Source organism: Antechinus flavipes, chromosome 3 (genome assembly GCF_016432865.1).
Source record: "Antechinus flavipes isolate AdamAnt ecotype Samford, QLD, Australia chromosome 3, AdamAnt_v2, whole genome shotgun sequence".
Taxonomy (NCBI): domain Eukaryota; kingdom Metazoa; phylum Chordata; class Mammalia; order Dasyuromorphia; family Dasyuridae; genus Antechinus; species Antechinus flavipes.
This window is the reverse complement of record NC_067400.1, coordinates 347,821,123-347,841,034: the sequence shown is the minus strand read 5'-3', so window position 1 is coordinate 347,841,034 and position 19,912 is coordinate 347,821,123. Positions and strand designations below refer to the sequence as shown.

The 19,912-nt window shown below is 34.3% G+C and overlaps 1 protein-coding gene across 1 annotated transcript in view; it reads right to left on the bottom strand.

Annotated features, from left to right (window-relative positions):
• Positions 1 to 19,912, bottom strand: part of CLASP1 (cytoplasmic linker associated protein 1) — a 324,204-nt gene that overhangs the window by 105,542 nt on the left and 198,750 nt on the right. The window contains exons 17-23 of the mRNA XM_051985719.1: positions 19,359 to 19,526; positions 18,854 to 18,903; positions 16,891 to 17,058; positions 15,239 to 15,286; positions 3,035 to 3,139; positions 1,177 to 1,203; positions 196 to 366 (exon numbers count right to left, since the gene is read on the bottom strand). Of these exons, the coding sequence (XP_051841679.1) occupies positions 196 to 366; positions 1,177 to 1,203; positions 3,035 to 3,139; positions 15,239 to 15,286; positions 16,891 to 17,058; positions 18,854 to 18,903; positions 19,359 to 19,526 (737 nt within the window). The remainder of the gene's footprint in view (positions 1 to 195; positions 367 to 1,176; positions 1,204 to 3,034; positions 3,140 to 15,238; positions 15,287 to 16,890; positions 17,059 to 18,853; positions 18,904 to 19,358; positions 19,527 to 19,912) is intronic.

Genomic DNA, 19,912 nt, shown 5'->3' with positions numbered 1-19,912 from the left:
AAATTAGGACTTAACTATCATTTAGCTCAGGATTTAATGCAATTATCCTTCATTGACACAAAATAAAAGTAATCTTTTTAACAGTGTAGCTTGTTTTCAGAAAAGAAAAAAAAGGGGAGAGAGGGAGAATCTTTAACCAAGGTTGGCAGTCTTTGTGAAGAATAGTGATGATAGATAACTTCTGAAAATTCTTACCTTGTCCACCCAAACGGCTAGGACTTGTTTCTCGACTACATCCCTGACTCCTTGGAATCTTGCTTCGTTTATCTGAGGATGAGGGCACAGGTGTGCCTCTGGCAGATCCTCCTGTGAGTCCACCATATGAACTTCCTAACAGTTTTCCTGGGGAGCTTGATCGGCTACCAGCTAAAAAATAAAACAAGATAGAAATACTTTAAGTAAATGAATAACCAACAATGACTTATGAAAGTCACCATATGGGGCTAGGTCATATATAAAAGTTTCATTTTTCCTTTTTCAATAAATTAACCCAAAGTCTAAAATAGTTCTGCACAATACAAAATGGCTGCTGCTACAGCAAAACAAAAGTTGAGTAATTTGCCTGTTTTATAACCCAATATTTTTCATATTAATGTTTATTATAAAGGAAATAGAGTGAAGAAATTTCAAGAGACATTGTAATATGGAAGTTTAAAAATTATTTTACTTTTGCAGCCAACATATTCCTAGGTAAAAGAGGCAAGAAACTTCTGATTTCATGGTTCTGGCATGATAAGACAGAGTAAAGCAAACAAAAAAAAGAGAGAGAAAAGAAAAGAAAAACTTCTCTCTGCAGGAAACTAATACTATCACATAAGTAAATTATTTTTGGTACTTATTATCAAAATGAATAATCTTAAACACTGATACATTTCATAATTTAATTTCATTACAAAGAACAAAAGATGTTATGATAGTCTATCTCATTATCAAGCAGTTATCTTTTTTGAGTTCCAAGTGTCACCACATACAACCCAAATATTTAAACATCTTAGAGGAGGGGAAATCATTTTCCACTGCAAATTCAAAAACACTGGAAAACTATGAGAAATACTGAGAGAGAAGGGGGATGGGGGAGGAGACAGAGATCATGTAAGGCACTAGGGATGCATGGCTATTATGCAAAGGATTTGGGATGGGCAAGGACACATAAAAGCAACAAGAGAAATGTCTTACCACCAGCAGGATTAGCAGATCTGGATCCTTGATTATGAGAGCAGACCAAGGGACAGGCAAAAAGTGGATTAAAAGACAATAAGACGATACAGAAGGTCACCATGCAGCATTTGTTAGGTACAACACCAAAGTCTTTATTTACAAACACATTTAGCAAAGTAGTCTTATTGAAGTCTTTTGCTGTTAATAGATGTTTGTGAATTTTCTATTATAACTCCCTCAATCTTCAAAAATCAATCATTACTATAAAAACACAGTACCATGTTTAAATTCCACATCATTTCTAATGAACGGGACCTAAGAGACTCTTGAGTATAGGGAGCTCTCACTGACAGAATTCTAAGAGGTAACTGGTATAGATGGGGGGGAATGGGAGATGTACTGTGCTATTTAATTCTGATGAAGAGTGAAGTACAAAGTTTCCCAGATCAAATGATTAACATCTTGGTTTGAAAGATGACCCATATAAATAAAAACTTTTCGGTTTTTCAAGGTTCAGAAAAACTTTGCTCCACAGGGTCATCACATGGCAGAAGCACTAGCAGCCTCTCAATTGACTTTACCCGTTTCTAAAGACATTTTCTAAATGTCTTTTCTAAAGAAATTTCTAAAATTTATCTTACTCTGCCCCCTATTTTGACTAGAATATTGTCATCATCATCATCTAACAATTATATCTTATTTGAGATATCCATCCTGTGAGATGCTATTATTATGTCTATTCTAAAGATAAGGAAAGGGCAGCTGGGAGGCATGATAAGATTGAGTACCAGACCTGGAGTTTAAGAAGCCCTGCATTCAAATCTAGCCTCAGAAATATATTTGCTGTGTGGCAAGTCATTTAACCTTGTTTGTCCCAGTTTCTTCATCTATAAAATCAATTAGAGAAGGAAAAGGCAAATTATTCCAGGATCTTTGCCATGAAAACCTCAAATGCAATCAAAAAGAATTGAACACAAGTGAAGATACTAAGCAACAAAAAAGGATAAGGAACCTGAGACTAAGAGAGGTACAATGACTTGCCTGGATTCATATGGTTAATTAAATATTTACAGCAGGATTTGGAGTCAGGTCATTCTGATTTCAAGTTTACTGTATTAAATAGATGCTTCCTGAATAACCTATTCAGGCTACATACAAAGAAAGAAACAAATTATTAGTATTTACATCTAGGACATGGGTGCAAATGCAAAACAGATTCTACATGTATCTAAAAATTACTTTGGACCTCATCTACTTCCTAGGCTCAAATGATGACTTAAATCACCCATGCTTGACATAAACAGAGAAGCAACAATGAAAACCAAGGAGGCTGATGCTAAGCAAAGCAGGAGGCCAGGCTAGTGAGAAAGGTAGGAGGGGCAGGGGGCAAATGTGAGAAAAGGAGATACACACACACACACACACACACACACACACACATATATAAAAACACACCTATATATATGAATGCTTATTGAATTTACTTATGACCAATACATATAGATTTAAGCAGAAAAGAATAACTTATAAAAATATTTTAACCACATCATACAATATGCCTACCAAAATAGAAAAAATCCTTTTTGAATTACATTACAAATCATAAATAATTATTAATTCAAGAGGTTTGGGATCAGGCCTGAAAACTGTGACAGAAACAAAAGGGAGTGCTTAGGATAAAATTTCTTACAGAAATAGAAGGTTGCAATACTACAATTCTTTCTTTTAAGCCAACTTATAGCCTTTATATTAATGATTCTTTGATATATCTAATTATGGCTAAAAGGATATCAACCTGCCTCAGTCTAAAATGAATGATCAATATTATGTTGAATATCAAACTATGAATATGAGGAAAATAAAAAACATTTCTTACGCTGGGACTGTGAAACCACTTTAGCTCTGCTTCGGCCACGGTTATCAGGGGTGGTAGTGACACTGACTGAACTCCCAGAGCTCTGGCGTCGTGTGCGTATCCGGCCTGAAAGAGTTAAGAGAAATGAAACCTCTATTTCATATTTAAAATCAATGTCCTAAATAGGTTAAAGCAAGTTGAAGCATAGGCACTAGTCACTACCCAAATAAATCATGGGGTAATAATATGACTGTGTATGGGGGAAATGGAATCCTTCATTGTATACAGTAACAAGAGGAATTTGAACCACACACACTCTTCTGAATGTAGCTACAAATACATGACTATAGCTAATTTGTAAAGTGATTTTTAATACAAAATATAAGCCTCTTATTGAAAACACAAACCTAAGAATTATCCAAGACACAAAAACATGCCAAATCCATCCAACAAATCTGGCCCAATAGCTCTCAGAGAAAATTTTAACGTGATGAAATGTTTTCCATAAATTTTAAAATGATATTTATAATTATCTTTCGTCATGATTTCATATTCTAGGAAACCTAGTTATGTCACATTCAATGAGAAAGGTGAAATAGGAAGAAAAGTAGAAGAACCCATCCTTATCTAGCCATCAATATGAATGCACACTACCTTGAAAATAAAGATTTCACTGCATTCAAGATAAATCTATTTTTAGAATTCCATAAGCTTTTAGGATGAATAACAAGATAAATAAGGTGTCAGATGCTTAGAGAAACAAAGTCTAAAAATTAATTGTGTGTTCAACATTAATAGAAAAAAATTTTCTAGACAATGACTACCTTAACAAAGCAATCTGAACTTCCTTGGGGAAATTAAAAAACTGAAACATTTCTGATTTAAATGATTAGAAATAAAAAATGCCTGTAAGATAAGTTAACTATTTGAATGAGACCAAATTTTTCTTTATGCAAGGCTTCCCTAATTTAATTTTTAAGAGTAGGTGTCACACAAACTATACAATTAAAAATAAGAGCATTTTAAAAAATAACTGTCAATAAAGTGTCTTTAAGTCATTTTTTGCCATTAAAATACTAAAAAAATTTTTTTTAAATAATACACTTCTTAGCACATAGAAAATGAAAGTATAAAGGGGGAAAAGTGCAATAATGAAGATTTAAAAGAAAATAAGTGTGGGGAGAAGAAGGAAAAAGAAACATTAAGAAGAAACTGAAAACATGTGCATTTTTCACACTGCTGTTTTTTAAAGAAAAACAATCATATGCTGGAACCTTTAAGGGAAGAGAATTTTTGAAGATATCTAGAGCTAAAGATAAGGTAGACACTCAGAAAATCAATCAGTGGTGAGGGGCACAAAGAGAAAATGTTCTAATTATCTATTCTGAAAAATTAACAAGGAGACACAAAACTTTATTCAATAACTATAGCAAATAATTATTTAGTTTTATATTGATAAGGCTTGGGAGGCATGAGAGAAGAAAGGAGAATGAAGGGAAAGTGCAAAAGTATATTTGACTGTAAAGTAACTACTGATTGTATAAAATATTTAGGAATCTATCTACCAAGGGAAAATCAGAAACTTTATGAACAAAACTACAAAACACTTTTCACACAAATTAAGTCTGATCTAACCAACTGGAAAAATATTAAATGCTCTTGGATTGGGTGAGCAAATATAATAAAGATGACAATACTACCTAAATTAATCTATTTATTTAGTGCTATACCAATCAGACTCCCAAAAAATTACTTTGATGAACTAGAAAAAATAACAACAAAGTTCATATGGAAAAACAAAAGGTCAAGAATTTCAAGGGAATTAATGAAAAAAAAAAAAAATCAAATGAAGGTGGCCTAGCTGTACCAGATCTAAAATTATATTATAAAGCAGCAGTTACTAAAACCATCTGGTATTGGCTAAGAAATAGACTAGTTGGATCAATGGAATAGGTTAGGTTCAAAGGACAAAACAGCCAATAGCTTTAATAATATAGTGTTTGACAAACCCAAAGACACCAGTTTCTGGGATAAGAATGCACTATTTGACAAAAATTGCTAGGAAAATTGGAAATCAGTATGGCAGAAACTAGGCATTGACCCACACTTAATACTGTACACCAAGATAAGGTCAAAATGGGTTCATGACCTAGGCATAAAGAATGAGATTATAAATAAATTGGAAGAGCATAGGATAGTTTACCTCGCAGACCTGTGGAAGAGGGAGGAATTTATGACCAAAGAAGAACTAGGGATCACTATTGACCACAAAATAGAAAATTTTGATTATATCAAACTGAAAAGTTTTTGTACAAACAAAACAAATGCAGACAAGATTAGAAGGGAAACAATAAACTGGGAAAACATTTTTACAATCAAAATATATAGAGAATTGACTCTAATCTATAAGAAATCAAACCATTCTCCAATTGATAAATGGTCAAAGGATATGAACAGACAATTCTCAGATGAAGAAATTGAAACTATTTATAGACATATGAAAATATGCTCCAAATCTCAGAGAAATGCAAATTAAGACAACTCTTGAGATACCACTATACACCTGTCAGATTGGCTAGAATGACAGGGAAAGATAATGTGGAATGTTGGAGGGGATGTGGGAAAACAGGGACACTGATACATTGTTGGTGGAATTGTGAACACATCCAGCCATTCTGGAGAGCAATTTGGAACTATGCTCAAAAAGTTATCAACTGTGCATACCCTTTGATCCAGCAATGTTTCTACTGGGCTTATACCCCAAAGAGATACTAAAGAAGGGAAAGGGACCTGTATGTGCCAAAATGTTTGTGGCAGCCCTGTTTGTAGTGGCTAGAAGCTGAAAAATGAAAGGATGCCCATCAATTGGAGAATGGTTGAGTAAATTGTGGTATATGAATGTTATGGAATATTATTGTTCTGTAAGGAATGACCAGCAGGATGAATACAGAGAGGACTGGCGAGACTTACATGAACTGATGCTAAGTGAAATGAGCAGAACCAGGAGATCATTATATACCTCAATAATGATACTGTTTGAGGATGTATTCTGATGGAAGTGGATCTCTTCGATAAAGAGAGCTTTAATTGATCAAAGATAGACAGAAGCAGTTACACCCAAAGAAAGAACACTGGAAAATGAATATAAACTATCTGCATTTTTGTTTTTCTTCCCGGGTTATTTATACTTTCTGAATTCAATTCTCCCTGTGCAACAAGAAAACTGTTTGGTTCTGCACACATATATTGTATCTAGGATATACTGTAACCTATTCAACATGTAAAAGACTGCTTGCCATCTGGGGGAAGGGGTGGAGGGAGGGAGGGGAAAAAATCGGAACAGAAGTGAATGCAAGGGATAATGCTGTAAAAAAATTACCCTGGCATGCGTTCTATCAATAAAGTTATTTAAAAAAAAAAAGTATATTTGACTGAAGAAAATTTTTCTGATATAACGAATCAGATGTATATGTAAAGAAGACAGGCAACAAGACTATCAACTTTTATAAAATAATTATCCAATTATATATCTTAAGAACATTGTTGCTAAAATATTTTAAAGCCACCTTTGCTTTTTACAACTGCAGGCATGTATAGAGATATCACCTTGTGGTACTCGCCCCATAAATCAGATGGAATCAAGCCAAAGCCCCAGTCCAGCATAGAGAATAACAGATCTATTACTTTAGGTCAGGTCATCAGTATCTTAAGCCAAGACTATTAGTTTTTACCTTCATGAAGAAAAGACAATATGATGTAGTTGTAACTCATATGGGATACTTCCAATATAACAAAAATGGATAATTCCCTTACTCTTGCTTTGTACTCCTTCACATGTTCTAAATTTCAAATTCTGCAGATTACAAATTGGAATAAGTATCTCTAGCTAATGAAAAGTAAAGGGACTCAAACCTACAGTATCATGATAGTGGTCTACATTACCACATTTCTCTAACATGTTATTGCATTTCAGACATACCTTGGCCTCAGGTGGCTCATGACATCTGAAATTCCATCCCCCTCATCACTTCTGGCTTACAGAATTCTGTTTCCTTCAAAGCTCAGCTCAAAGGCTACCCCAAAATTAGGCCTCTGGTCAAAAACACTCTTCTCTCTCCTGAAACTTGTCAAACTTCTCAAAGGCAGAGCTTTTTGTTTTTATATCCCAGGTACTCAGCAGAGTGCCTTCAACATACAAAGAATGTGCTTAAGAAATGTTTGCAGAATAAATAATGAGGTATTACTCCTGATTATCTCAGAAGCAAACATCAAATGTGTATTTTGTATAATCCCTTGCACTTTTTGGATAATTTTAAGAGTCTAGGAAGAATACTATCTATAAATTTAGTTTCAAAGATACTTAAGAACAGCTTTAGATCTCTGAAACCCTCCAAAGAAACTATCCTTGTTTCTGTTTCTATAAAGATCAACTTACCTACCTTCTCATTTTCTTTTTAATGAAATTTTTAACACTGGAGAAATCTGTTTAGTGTTTTAAAAATTCACTAAAGAGGGTAGCTTATCACATTAATGAAATTTAGTAATTTAGTTCCTTCTCTGCATTCGCGGATAGGATTACCAACTGTAAGTTTTGGTTACATGGCTTTACCAAGAATAAAAAACAGTATGGTAAAGCAGGTTTTTCACCATATCTTAATATGACTTAAATTTAATTAAAACCATCTTAGATTTATTGTTTTTGCTATAAAATATATTCTCCTTTTTCCCATCCCAAGATTTTGACTTTATATTTCCTGATGCTTATCAAGTCACTGGCTTCTACTTAAAGCAAAATAATTTATAGTTTATTGCTTGGCCATGGTCTTATACCTCTGTGCCAAGCTGTAACTTCAATTTTCCAATTCTTTCTTTCATAGAGTACTTTCCTCTAGAGTTTCCATTTCATCTATAAAAATATATTAAATCTAAAAAAAAAAAATCTTGTTTAATCTCTTACAAAAATTCTAGCTGAATTTGTGTCTAAGTTGTGTTTTATTTTAGACTTTCCTTATAGATATTTTGGAATCATTCTTTTCTTCTAGATTTGTGTCTTGAGCATCCCAGCCACCATAGTAGCAATTTATGTCTGGATTATTTTTTTGTTTGATCATGTTTCTTAACTTCAGACTTTAAAGAGCCAGGCTCTTGCACTTCTCAAAGACCCGGTCAGGGTGCCGTTTTCATCGGGTATCTTAGACCTTAGAAGACAAATCATGCTGGTGACCAGCAAGCTTTGACTACTCCTAAACTGGACTGTTCCCAGACAAAGTCTGAATCCTCAAGTCTGAGCACTGCTAGTTTCAGGCTGGTTTTGGACCTAAGCAGCAGACTTCTGGATTTGCCTTGTTGGGAGTTTTCAGAAGACTGCTCCTATACTCAGTCATTATAAACCAGCCATTTCTTAGTAACAGAATTGTAGGTTTCCCTGTTGTGCCACAGTTCTCTTTTATTATCCTGATTCAGTTTCCTTAAATTGTCCTGCCTCGGTTTCCCTAATTGTTCTGCCTCAGTTTATAATTGTTCTGCTCAATCCTGCAAAACCACCCCTCCCTCTTAATCGTCAGAATATTCGATAAGGATAAAAGATCTTATAATTTAGAATATCAGAATGCCTCTCCCCATCTCAAGCTATCAGATACCATTTTATCAAGATGCCTCTCCCCATCTCCAGGGTACCTCCCCCCATTATATCATCCCCATCTCCAGAGGCTCACCTGGAGCCTGTCAAGAGTCTCAGCATCCCGACTCCACCCCTGCCTCAGTCTACCCCCCTGCCCTATGTCTGAGCTATGTGTATATATGTCATTGAGAACTCACATTGTTGGCTGGATTCTTGGAGACAATGGTCCCAGGGCTGAATGAGACTAAACAATGTATCCATTTGGTCCCAGTAAATCTCTTCTTTTCAAATAAAATATTAAATAATCTCTAATCTCTATCTTGCCTCAGTTTCTCTGGCATTACATGCCCTTAATCTAGGATTTTTGCTCTGGTTTTTCTGCTGCCAAGTTTTAGACTGAGTTAGAGCCTGAACCTGAGAGTATGATCAGTTTCTGGGATCTATATTTTTTTTTCCTCAGCTACTTTTTTTTTTTTTTTAAGAGAAAAGAATACTTCATACAGATTAGGGTAAAAAAAAAATCATTATTAGAAAACAGACATGAACTTGCTCAAAGGAATCAAATTTTTTCACCTTAAACTGTCTATTTACCATGTTTAGATTTTCTTTAGAGAATATTCTAAGTAATCTGATATATAAAAGACTGTAAGCAATGTGGAAATTCACTAGAATGAAAATAAATAGAACTAAAGGGTATTTAACACTCCAGGTATAAGTATACATTCTCAGACCTTTTTGTATAAACTGAATATTCCCTAAAATATTTTTCTTAATAATAATGATGATGATAATAACTATGAATATTTATTTAGCACTTACTATGTGCCAGCCACTGTACTAAACACTTTACAATTATTATTAAATTTGTTCTTAACAACAATTCTAGGTGGTAAATATTATAATTCCCATTTTACAGATAAAGAAAGTGAGGCAAAAAGAAATTAAGTGACTTGCCTAGGGTCACAAAGCTAGATTCCAGAATCAGTGTTTAATCTGCTACACCACCTATGTAATTAATCAAGTATTTATTATACATTTATTGTGTTCCAAGAACTGTGTTAGATACTGAGAATACAAATTCAAATAATAAAATGATTCCTACTCATAAGTTTATATTTTAATGGAGCAGAAAGATGCACAAATAAAAGTATATGCCGCGTAAACAGAAAGTTAACACATTCACACAAATACACACATAGAATACTTAAACGCAAAATACCATGGGGAAGAAGGACACAATCAGTTAGGGTATCAAGAACGACTTGATACTAAAGATAGTCTCTGAGCTGCACCTTAAGGATACAGAGGGAATTGGTGAGGTGGTAATAGTCAGGAAAACCATTCTAAGATTGCAGAGGAGTCAGAAAAAATTAACATAAGAAGTGCAAGGTCATAAGCAAGTAACAGAGAAGGGCAGTTTGGTAGAGCTCAGAAAGGAGAGTAATAGTCAAAGAGCTTAGAAAAGTAGGTTGGTTCAGATTGTTTGATATTTTAGAAGCTCAATAGAAAACTTTACATTTATCCTAAAGGCCAGAGGAAACCATTGCATTTTGGGTAGATTAAGACAAAGCTATATTTGAGGAAAATTACTTTGATAGCAATATAGAAAATAGAATGGAGTGGTGACATAGTTGAGGTAGGGAGATCACTTTAGTTCAAGATCTTACTACATCTTATTTAAATTATTAAATAATTAGGTTATTTTATTTAATTATTTAAATAATTTAAATTATTAAATAACACGTAGTAAGATCTCGAACTAAAGTGATAGCTGTGTCAAAGAAGAAAAAGGGTTGTTAGATGGGAAACAAGTAGTGAAGGTAGAAATGGAAAGATATGCCAAATTACCAGATTTGCAGGGGAAATAAAGTGAAGAATTCAAAAACATAGTGAAAAATGGAAAATCAGAAGATTTAGGAAGAAAAATAGTAAACTGAGTTTTAGTAAAATATTTAGTAATATTTAGTAATAATTTAGAAATAATATTTCAAGTAAATAAAACTTGAGTTCAAGATGTCTGCAGAACATCCAATTCAATGTGCACAAAAAGACAATTAGTGATTAAGGACCAAAATTTCAGGGAAAAACAGCTTGTAGATATGTGAGTCATAAATATGAGAGTTAAATACATGAGATACCTAAAGCATAGAAGAGAAGGGAGTCCAAAACAAAAGTAAGGGTAACACTCAAAGTTAAGAGGTACAAGAAAACTGAGAAGGCGGCAGTTAGTTTATCTGGGTTTAATTATCACAAAAATCCAGAGAAGAAAGAGTATCCAAGAGGAAAGTGTTATTAACAGTAATCAATGCAAAAGATGGTTCAAGAAGGACTAGGACAAAGTAAGTATCAACCAATTTGTTAATTAGAAGATTGCTGTTAATTCAGGAGGAAGTAAATTCAGTGGAATGATGAGGCCAAAAGTTAAATTGCAAATGGTTGTTAATGACAGACAGATAGAGGAGTCAACTTTTTCCAAGGATTCTGGGATAGGAGAGAGGAAGAGGTGGGAAAGATGGTCACGCTTGAAAGTAGCAAAAAGATTAATCACTTGATAAGAAAGAAGTTACAGATTCAAGAGAAAGGTGAGATGACAGACTGTAATTTCATGGTAAAGTACACATGTAGAGGACTTTGGCTTAGCAAAGAGAAAGGCTACCTCAACTATCCCAGCCCAGAGAAAAGGAGGAGAGAGTGGGAGATGATATCAAGAGGTTCCAAAATGAAGTAAATGAGAGAGAGAGAAGCTCATGTTCAAGGATCTTTTTTTTTTTTCTTCAGTAAAGCAGAAGGCAAAGCCCTTGTTGAGGGTTAAGGGAGAAGGAAGGGAAACAGAATCTGTAAGGGGCTTAAAGAAAGAAGTTTTAAGTGAAATAGGGAATCAATTAGAAAGGATTAAAAAAGACTATCACAGTGATGGCTCAGTTTACTTTGAATAACATGGATCTGTAATGAAGTCAGCAGTCATTACTGCTGTGGGACTTTCTCCAGCTATACTCAGCAGCTCATGCATGAGTGGAAGCAGAAAAGTTTTGGGAGTAATCCAAGGCTAAGATTTGGCAGAAAAAAGCAGCCAACAGGACATGGGAGAAAGAGGATCAAGAATAAGAAGCCACTGAAGACCTGAAATGATTAAATCCTGAATGGATGTTAGAAAGAAAAACGAAATCAGTTTTGGGATTAACAGCAAAGGGAAGATGACAATAGGGAGTAAAGAGTACTTCCATTCCCCCATCAGGACCAGGTTAGCATAGACAAGTGAGAGAAATTACAGTTAGTGATGGAAAGGAAAGCAAAAGAAAGGATGTGGTGTCATGAGATGTGGTGTCTGAGAAGGTTAACAGATATAAAGAATATAAAAGAGATATAAGATGAAAGGAAGTGTGTTCACCATGGAGGAATTCTAGAAAGCACAGTGGGGATGGGTAGGCATGGTGGGAGGAATGAAGAGAAGAAAACATGAAGAAAACAGTTTGATCCTATATGGTTAATGATAAATTACTATAAGCATAAAGAGTGAAACAAGAAAAGCCACAGGGCTTATAACAGTGAAGAAAGCTCACAGTGTCCAAGTGGGGATTCAAACTTATTGCTCAAGTCTTTGACTAATAGCTAAATATTTTATCAAGAAGAAACTGTTCTATTGCCTTAAAAAGTATGCCTCTTTATTTAAACAAAGAATACTAAAATTTATTTCCCAAAATAACAGATTGAGGGTGGGGGTGGGAAGTAGCAGCAACTGTGAAGCAACATAAATAATTTTTAGCAAATGGAAATGATTTTGCTTCTCTGGAGAGCATTTTGCTTTCCATATTTCCTATTCTATAATCACAATAATTGTGAATCTAAATTCACAATTTCATTCTCCCAGGTAATTTTTTTCCCAGAATGATAGGAAAAGATGGGTTTCTTTCCTTATAGTTCTTGTCCTAAAATTGCTTTTTGTTGATTCAGTTGTATCCAATTCTTTGTGATCCCTGACAAAGATACTGGAGTAGTTTTCCATTTCTTTCTCCAACTCATTGTATAGATAAGGAAACTGAGACAAGGGTTAAGTTACTTGCCCAGGATCACACAGTTATTAAGTGTCTGAGACCAGATTTAAACTCACAAAACCTCCCTGACTCTAGGATGAGCACTCTAACCATTATACTACCTTGTTGTTTAGGGCAGAGTAAATTACTGATGCATTAAAGCAAGGACACAACAGAAAATTGAAGAGCACTCCAATTTACAGAGAAGGTAAGATATTTAAGAGGATAAAGCAATTTCTATAATGCCTTCTCTCCTCATTTTCTCTACCCATATCTTTCTACTTTCTCTTCCCACTCTACCTGCTTACTTTCTTTCTAATGAGAACTCCATTGTGAGAAATATGCCCACAGCAGAAAATGAAATCTAAAAGCAAATAAACACAAATGTCAATTTCCAGCTTCAAAACTATGCACAAACTCCACCTTTAGTCACAATGAGTGAAGATATAGGATATCCTCAAAAAGGTGCCCTCACCTGAACCACATGTTATAAGTTTTTATTTTGGTGCTACTTTGACTTAAAATATCTAATAACAGAAGCAGAAGCCCCTCTCCTTTGAAAGGAGACAAGAAGTACTGCACAATAGCTGCAGATCCCAGAGCTAGAAATTGCTAGTGAATGAAATAACATTATTTACACTCATAACAGATTGGAAGCTCACCTTGACTGGTTATAAAAAAAAAAAAAGTACAAATTTCTTTCTATTCTTTATGATTAAAAGCATCTTCTTGTAATTCTTTCAGGCACAAAGTACTCTCCTAAGAAACTAAATTAAACTCAGTTGTTATAAAGTACTGAATACAACTAGCACCAACCAATATTGACCTCTATTATAAGGAATAACTTTTTCAAGTGCTAGCTTTTCAAAGAGTTAGGAATACTAAATGTGAAATACAGATGTCTGAAGTAAAAAAAGGAGATATAACATAAAAAGTTCCCTGAGAATGAGAGTATGAAACCAGATTTAGATATGTATTGATATGTATCATCTTTCTGAAAGCCAAAAACAATTCTGTAGTACATCTAAAAATATAGCTTTTCACTTTTTGTCTTTTTTTTTAAAACAGAAAACTGATCTAACCCAAAATGGATCTCTACATTTCTGAAAATTTACAGCACTTATGACACATGTAGGTGCTTAAGAATAGCTTTACACTCTTACTTAGCTACATTTTGTTCATTTTCCTTAGACTATAAATTGCCAAAGATATTCTATATTCCCTTAACACACTGCTATCTATATAGATATATATATCTATATACATTCAATTAGTTTGTAGATAATTCTTCTAATACTTAAAAATAACTAAAGATACTCAATAAAAACAAAATAAGATTAAAGATAGTTTATTTTATTGCTTTTCCTACTGAAAAACTTGGGGGGAAAAACACCTATAATTGGGGGAGGATCAGTGATGGTCCAATGAAAAAGTTCTATCAAGTATTTTATAGAAATCAGCTTGAAGTCTCAGGAAACTTTAAAAAGGTTATAAAAAAGAAAGCCAATACAATAACACTTACAAATAGTCAACTGTACGCAACACGTTCCTAAAAGCTTAAAATGTCTTATGTACTTAAAAGTCAACTAGTTCATTAGAAAAATAGCATCTGCTTAGGAGATTACATAAATGCTATTCTATAAATGATAAAATAATTTAACATTAAGAGACCACAAGTACACAAAAGTCAAGAAAAAAAAGGGGAGGCAAAGATAAAGAAGTCTCAGGGAGGCAGCCAAGAAGAATTAGCACAAAGTCCCCAAAGTCAATAATCTCCCCCCACCCCTTTCCCAAAAAAAGCAAACTGCAGGGAGGGAAAAAACCCAACAACAAAACATCTCTGGGACATCAGGGGTTAAGACCCACAAAGAACAGGAGAATTCACACTCTACAGTGTAACATCAAAAGAGGACAATACTTTCAAGGAGAATTAGGCAAAAATCCAGCAGCAGTAGAATGAAGAAGACAGGAAGGAAAACATGCATGCAACATTTCATGCAGGATACCAGTGAATACAGATGAACACTAAGTAACACGTTGTGAGAGGAAGACCAGAGAGAAGTGATTGAAATACACACTTGTAAACACACCTCAGTCATAGACACAAACTGCTTACCCTCAGATTTAGTGGTAGTACCATCTTTAAGCAAATCAAAAGGAAAAAAAAAAAAAACAAAACAAAGGAAGGGATAACAGGGAACAGTTAGTAACATCAAAAAGGGCAGAAATTAGCTGCTAAAAAAAGTGAAAAATTCCATTTAAATAAAGCTTAAAAGTAAACCAGCTTTGAACTACAAAGCAAATTCTGAAGCACCTAAATCTGGTATATAATTTAATTAATGGATTTGGCTATATTGTAAGATCCAAGAAGCAACTCTGCATGTAATGCATAACACCAGAGAAGAAATTTAGCTCAACTACTGCACTCTGAATTTCCTTCCCTTTTTGAAGGAAATTGCTAGCAAGGGGGGAAAAGGTTATACCTACAGAACAGAGAAGGAAGTAAGAAGCTTGCTTTAGCAATGCCTATTCCAATCTACTTTATACAGCAGCAAAAGCTGTACAGCATGGTACCTGGTTCAAGGCCTATGTACTCCATGTCCTCCCTGATGTGTCTGGACTCTAGAAGTTTGGAAAAGGAGTATCAGGTTTAACTATTATTCTGAACAAACTTTGGTTAACACACTAAAACAAATGTGCCAAGTCAAACAAAAACTATTAACAGAAAACAAAACATTCTATTATGTTAAAAAACAAACAAACAAAAAACCCTCAATCCACATTTCATGTAACCATTTTTTTCTAAGTGGAAGATGGAATGAGGTACAAGAATGAACATATTATAGTAACTTTAAAAAAAAAAGGGGGGGGGGTAATCTGGCAGAAATTTTGATGTGATGCCATCTAGTGATCATGCATCAAACATTAAATCATGGGAAAACAAGAAATAATTAGGTATTTCAGAGATGGATTTTGAACACTCAAGGGACATATGAATACTAAATTAGTATGAGCTACAAAGAAATCAAGGTGGGATTGATAAAAGTTCAATTTTGAGTGTAAAGAGAGAATGTCGGATCAACGATAATTTTCCTCCCTTTCCTCTGAATACAAAACTTTCTCTTAGAAAAAAGGAAAACCTTTCTTTTAAGTTTTGGATAAAGTCTTTATCTTCATCTTCATCTAACAGTTTAATATATGAGAAGAAAATACACTTGCACTTCTTTCCAATGAAACTGACTTGTATTTCTAATACAACTGCTTTTTGGTGTGTGTGTGTGTGTGTGTGTGTTCTAAACAAAAACATCGGAACATACACATTCCAATGGCTACTTCCTCTTTTAAAGTAGTCCCACTAAAATAAATCTAGACATTTGTTTCAACCATGTAGCTACTATCATACATATCTTCAGAAGCCCACTTGAGAACAGTTTCTAGTGCTATCCAAGAAAAAAAGTTCTACTGTTTTACAAACAACACTTAACTTCCACAAAATGCTATTTACCCACCTGCAACACCCATTTACTGCACTGGCCTTCGCTACAAATAACTTGTGGTTATTTCCAAAAATTAAATCTAACTTCAGAAGCTAATGATACGCCACCACAAAGGATATTGTCTTTTTCAGAAATGTATTTGAAGACCATTCCAAGAATGTCAGAAGTTTTAGCAACAAGTGAGATGTTTCACAAGGTTAGAACAACTCTCACTTGGATCAATATGCTCTGATATGCTTGTTCAGAGAAAAAAATAAAATTATGTCCAATACCCACATCCACAGAAACATAATTCTTTCCAAAATGTATCATCAATTCATTTTTATTATTTCTTTGTTGCTTTCCCTTCTAGTAGAAAAAATGGAGTCAAAGGGCAAAAGAATGAGAAAGCATACATTTGGCAGAATAGTGGGTGGCAGGAAAACTGTCTATAATGGTATTATTTCAAATATTGGTGACAGACATGGAAGGCCGAATATATAACTAAACAACTGAAGGAAAAGCATCCCTGTTTGGTGTCAAAATATCTGTGAATTAATTTCTTTACATAATAGGTATTTAATATGCACTATGACTTGCAAATGTTCATTTCCTGAATGTCCATCCACAGTGTTTTCACCTCAATTATGGGTTTCTTAAAAGTCTGATTAAAATATCTAACTTCATTAATTAATTATAATGTTGGGAAAATTTAACATAATTTGTATCAGCAAAGTTTTTAGCACCTACCTAATGAAGCATATGATCCTGGAGGCAAGGCAGCTGCTGAACTGAAAGGGGTAGAGCCAGCTGTTGAGACTTTGGATTTGGCACTAGCTGCTGCATTCACATCAATGTCACTTCGAGACCGCTGTAGGGATCCAGTTGTTGAAATAGATTTGGTACTAACTGTAGAAGCTTAATGTGGGAGAGAATAAAATAAACCCAACAGCAAGAATTTTGCTATAATCACATACAAATATTTTTTAAAATATTTCTTGACATGTACCATCACTAACCCAACTGATTAAAACAAGTTCATCCCATTTTGAACATCTTAGATTGGATTGTGTCTGAATACAAAACAATGATTAATAATTAATGATATAAAATGAAAATATTTTCTTATTAGGTTCCCCTCTTCATCATCCCACATATAGGTTATGTTTACTGCACTTCCTGTAGGAAGCCTTTCTCAGTCTCTTTCCTCCCACAGTCCCCCTAATCTGCTATTATGCATTCTCTCTAAGATTACCTTCCATTTATACCTATATATTTTGTATGAACAGTTTTTGAACAGTTTTTGCATGCTGTTTTCCCTTTAAAACAGGATTCTTGAAAGGAAAGTCTGTAATTTTCCTTTTCTTTATATTCTCAGCAGTTAGAAGAGAGCCTAATACCTAATAAATACTTATTGACTGATTAAATGAATGCCTGAATATGTCAACAAGGTGGCTTATTCTTTTTCTATTTCTGAAAATAGTGAAAAAAACTGTTTTGCCCACTTGAATCTCAACACCACTCCTGCTTCCAAAATCTATGTTCCACCCTATTTTCTGAGCTTACTTCAATTTTCTTCAAGGGAAAACGTCTCAATTCACAGGAGTAACAAAAACAAATTAGACATAAGCATTTAAGAAAAAAATCTTTGGTCCTAATTTCTTTCTTTTTTTCTGCCGAGGCAATTAACTTAATCCCAGTTAAGTGACTTGCCTAGCGTCACACAATTAGCAAGTGTTAAGTGTCTGAGACCAGATTTGAATTCAGGTCCTCCTATTGGTCCTGATTTCTTCCCTCATTGATAATTGCCGAATTTCTTCTCTGCATAAGTAAGCCTATAGTTAGAGCTCTGCAGAGAAAGGCAAACTATATGACAAAGAGGTTATATAGTTGATATGGTTGAAAATAGTTAAACAGATAATTTTCTAACTAAAAGTTATGCCATCAAAAGTAGGTATTTTTCATAACCCAATATACAATTTGAATAATGCAAGGAGATGAGATGGGAATTCCCCCAATTCAATGAGAAAATATTTATTAAATGCCTCCTATGTGCCAGGCTCCATGCTAAATACTGAGGATACATATTCGAAAAACAAACAGATTATGCCCTCATGGAACTAACAATCTAAAGGGTAAGACAAGTCACAAAAAGGAGTAGGGTAGGGGGAGAGAAAAGAAGAGGGGACACACCAGGCAGAATTTCAACTTCATCAAACTTATGTGAAAACTGCATTTATTACAAGAAAAGTAAACATGCATGTGCAACCCAAATAGTTCTCAATCCATACAAAACTTTATAAACATTTTTATAACAGGACAAGTGGAGAAGGAGGTACCAGAATCTCCACCTAAAGAAGCATGGCATGGGAAGGGGAAAGAGGTGGGAAAAGGAAAAAAACCCTCCCAAAGGAGAGGAACAAGGCAGTGGCAAAAGCTACTTTCTTGTTCTTGGGCATTACTAGACCATGAAGATAGAATGGTCTACTTATACATGCAATTTCTCAGCCTAATGCAGAAGGATTGGCATCTATCTGGACTTCCTAGGACAGACACAAGGTCCAGCCTAGATGCCAACAATGCCAGTTCAGGGGAGAGGCTTTATCCTCGACACATTCAGGGCCTCCTGCATAATCTGTGTTTTTGGAAAATAAAGCAATACATAAAAGACAAATCCAAGGGACCCCTTAACATTTCTTAACATTACTCTTACCTCGAGATGTGGAACTTCCAGTTGGACTTCTTTTGGCAGACAGTGGACGGCTAACAATTAAGAAAAATCTATGTTTAGCATTTATGTAAGTCACAAGATCAAATACATTTCTTTGAACTTCCTCAGATCACATATTCCTCTTGTGTGTATACAATCTTCACTGAACTTATTATTCTTCTTTAGCTTAAATTAAATTAGTTTAAAATAGTTTTTGATATATACTATATAAACAAACTTTACTGTAAATTCCTAAATAACAAAAACATTTTTAGCTTTCTTGGTATCCTCAATTAGCTCCTAAAATAGCATCTGAACACAATAGATGCTCGATTAAATGCTTACTGAATTATTCAAAGTGAAGATAACCTAGAGCTACTTGTGCTTTCATAAAGCCAGTTTACACTTACACACACACACACACACACACACACACACACACACACACACACACCCCTAGATGAAGAAAAACAAAGAAACAGAAAAGTAGAATCTTCTATTTTCTTACTTTAGGCTCTCTTGAGAACTAGAAGAGGAACGATCAGACTGAGGTAAGGACACGATGCTGTCTGAGTTCTTTAGATGTGACTGCAGAGCTTTTTGATAAGATGACTCCAATGTATGGTATAAATGTTCTGCTTCTCTACTGAAGTGATTATGGAAACCCCAGTAACATCTGGAAATAAAATCCAAGAAATCTCAGTAAAGACATACAATTCTCCAAATTCCTCCAACCCCTAACTTAGAATGTTGTCACTAAAGCTGGACCACACACATGATTCTGCTGCTGTTGGTAACTAAAAATTGCTTAGGAAAACAACAAAGCCCAGAGTAAAATCTCTACATAATAGGACCAAACAGTCAAAATGGTTTGGAAACTTAAGTGCTTTCTGTTTTATGTCTATATTGTACTCAATAAAACTGTCTTCTCCTGTTTCATGTATGCTCCTTATCTAGATAAGCCCTGAATGTCTGGATCGTTAGTTGCTGAGGAGGGTGATGCGTGTATAATTACTATAATGATATTTTAGTATGATATATTATGCCACAAGGTCAAGACAA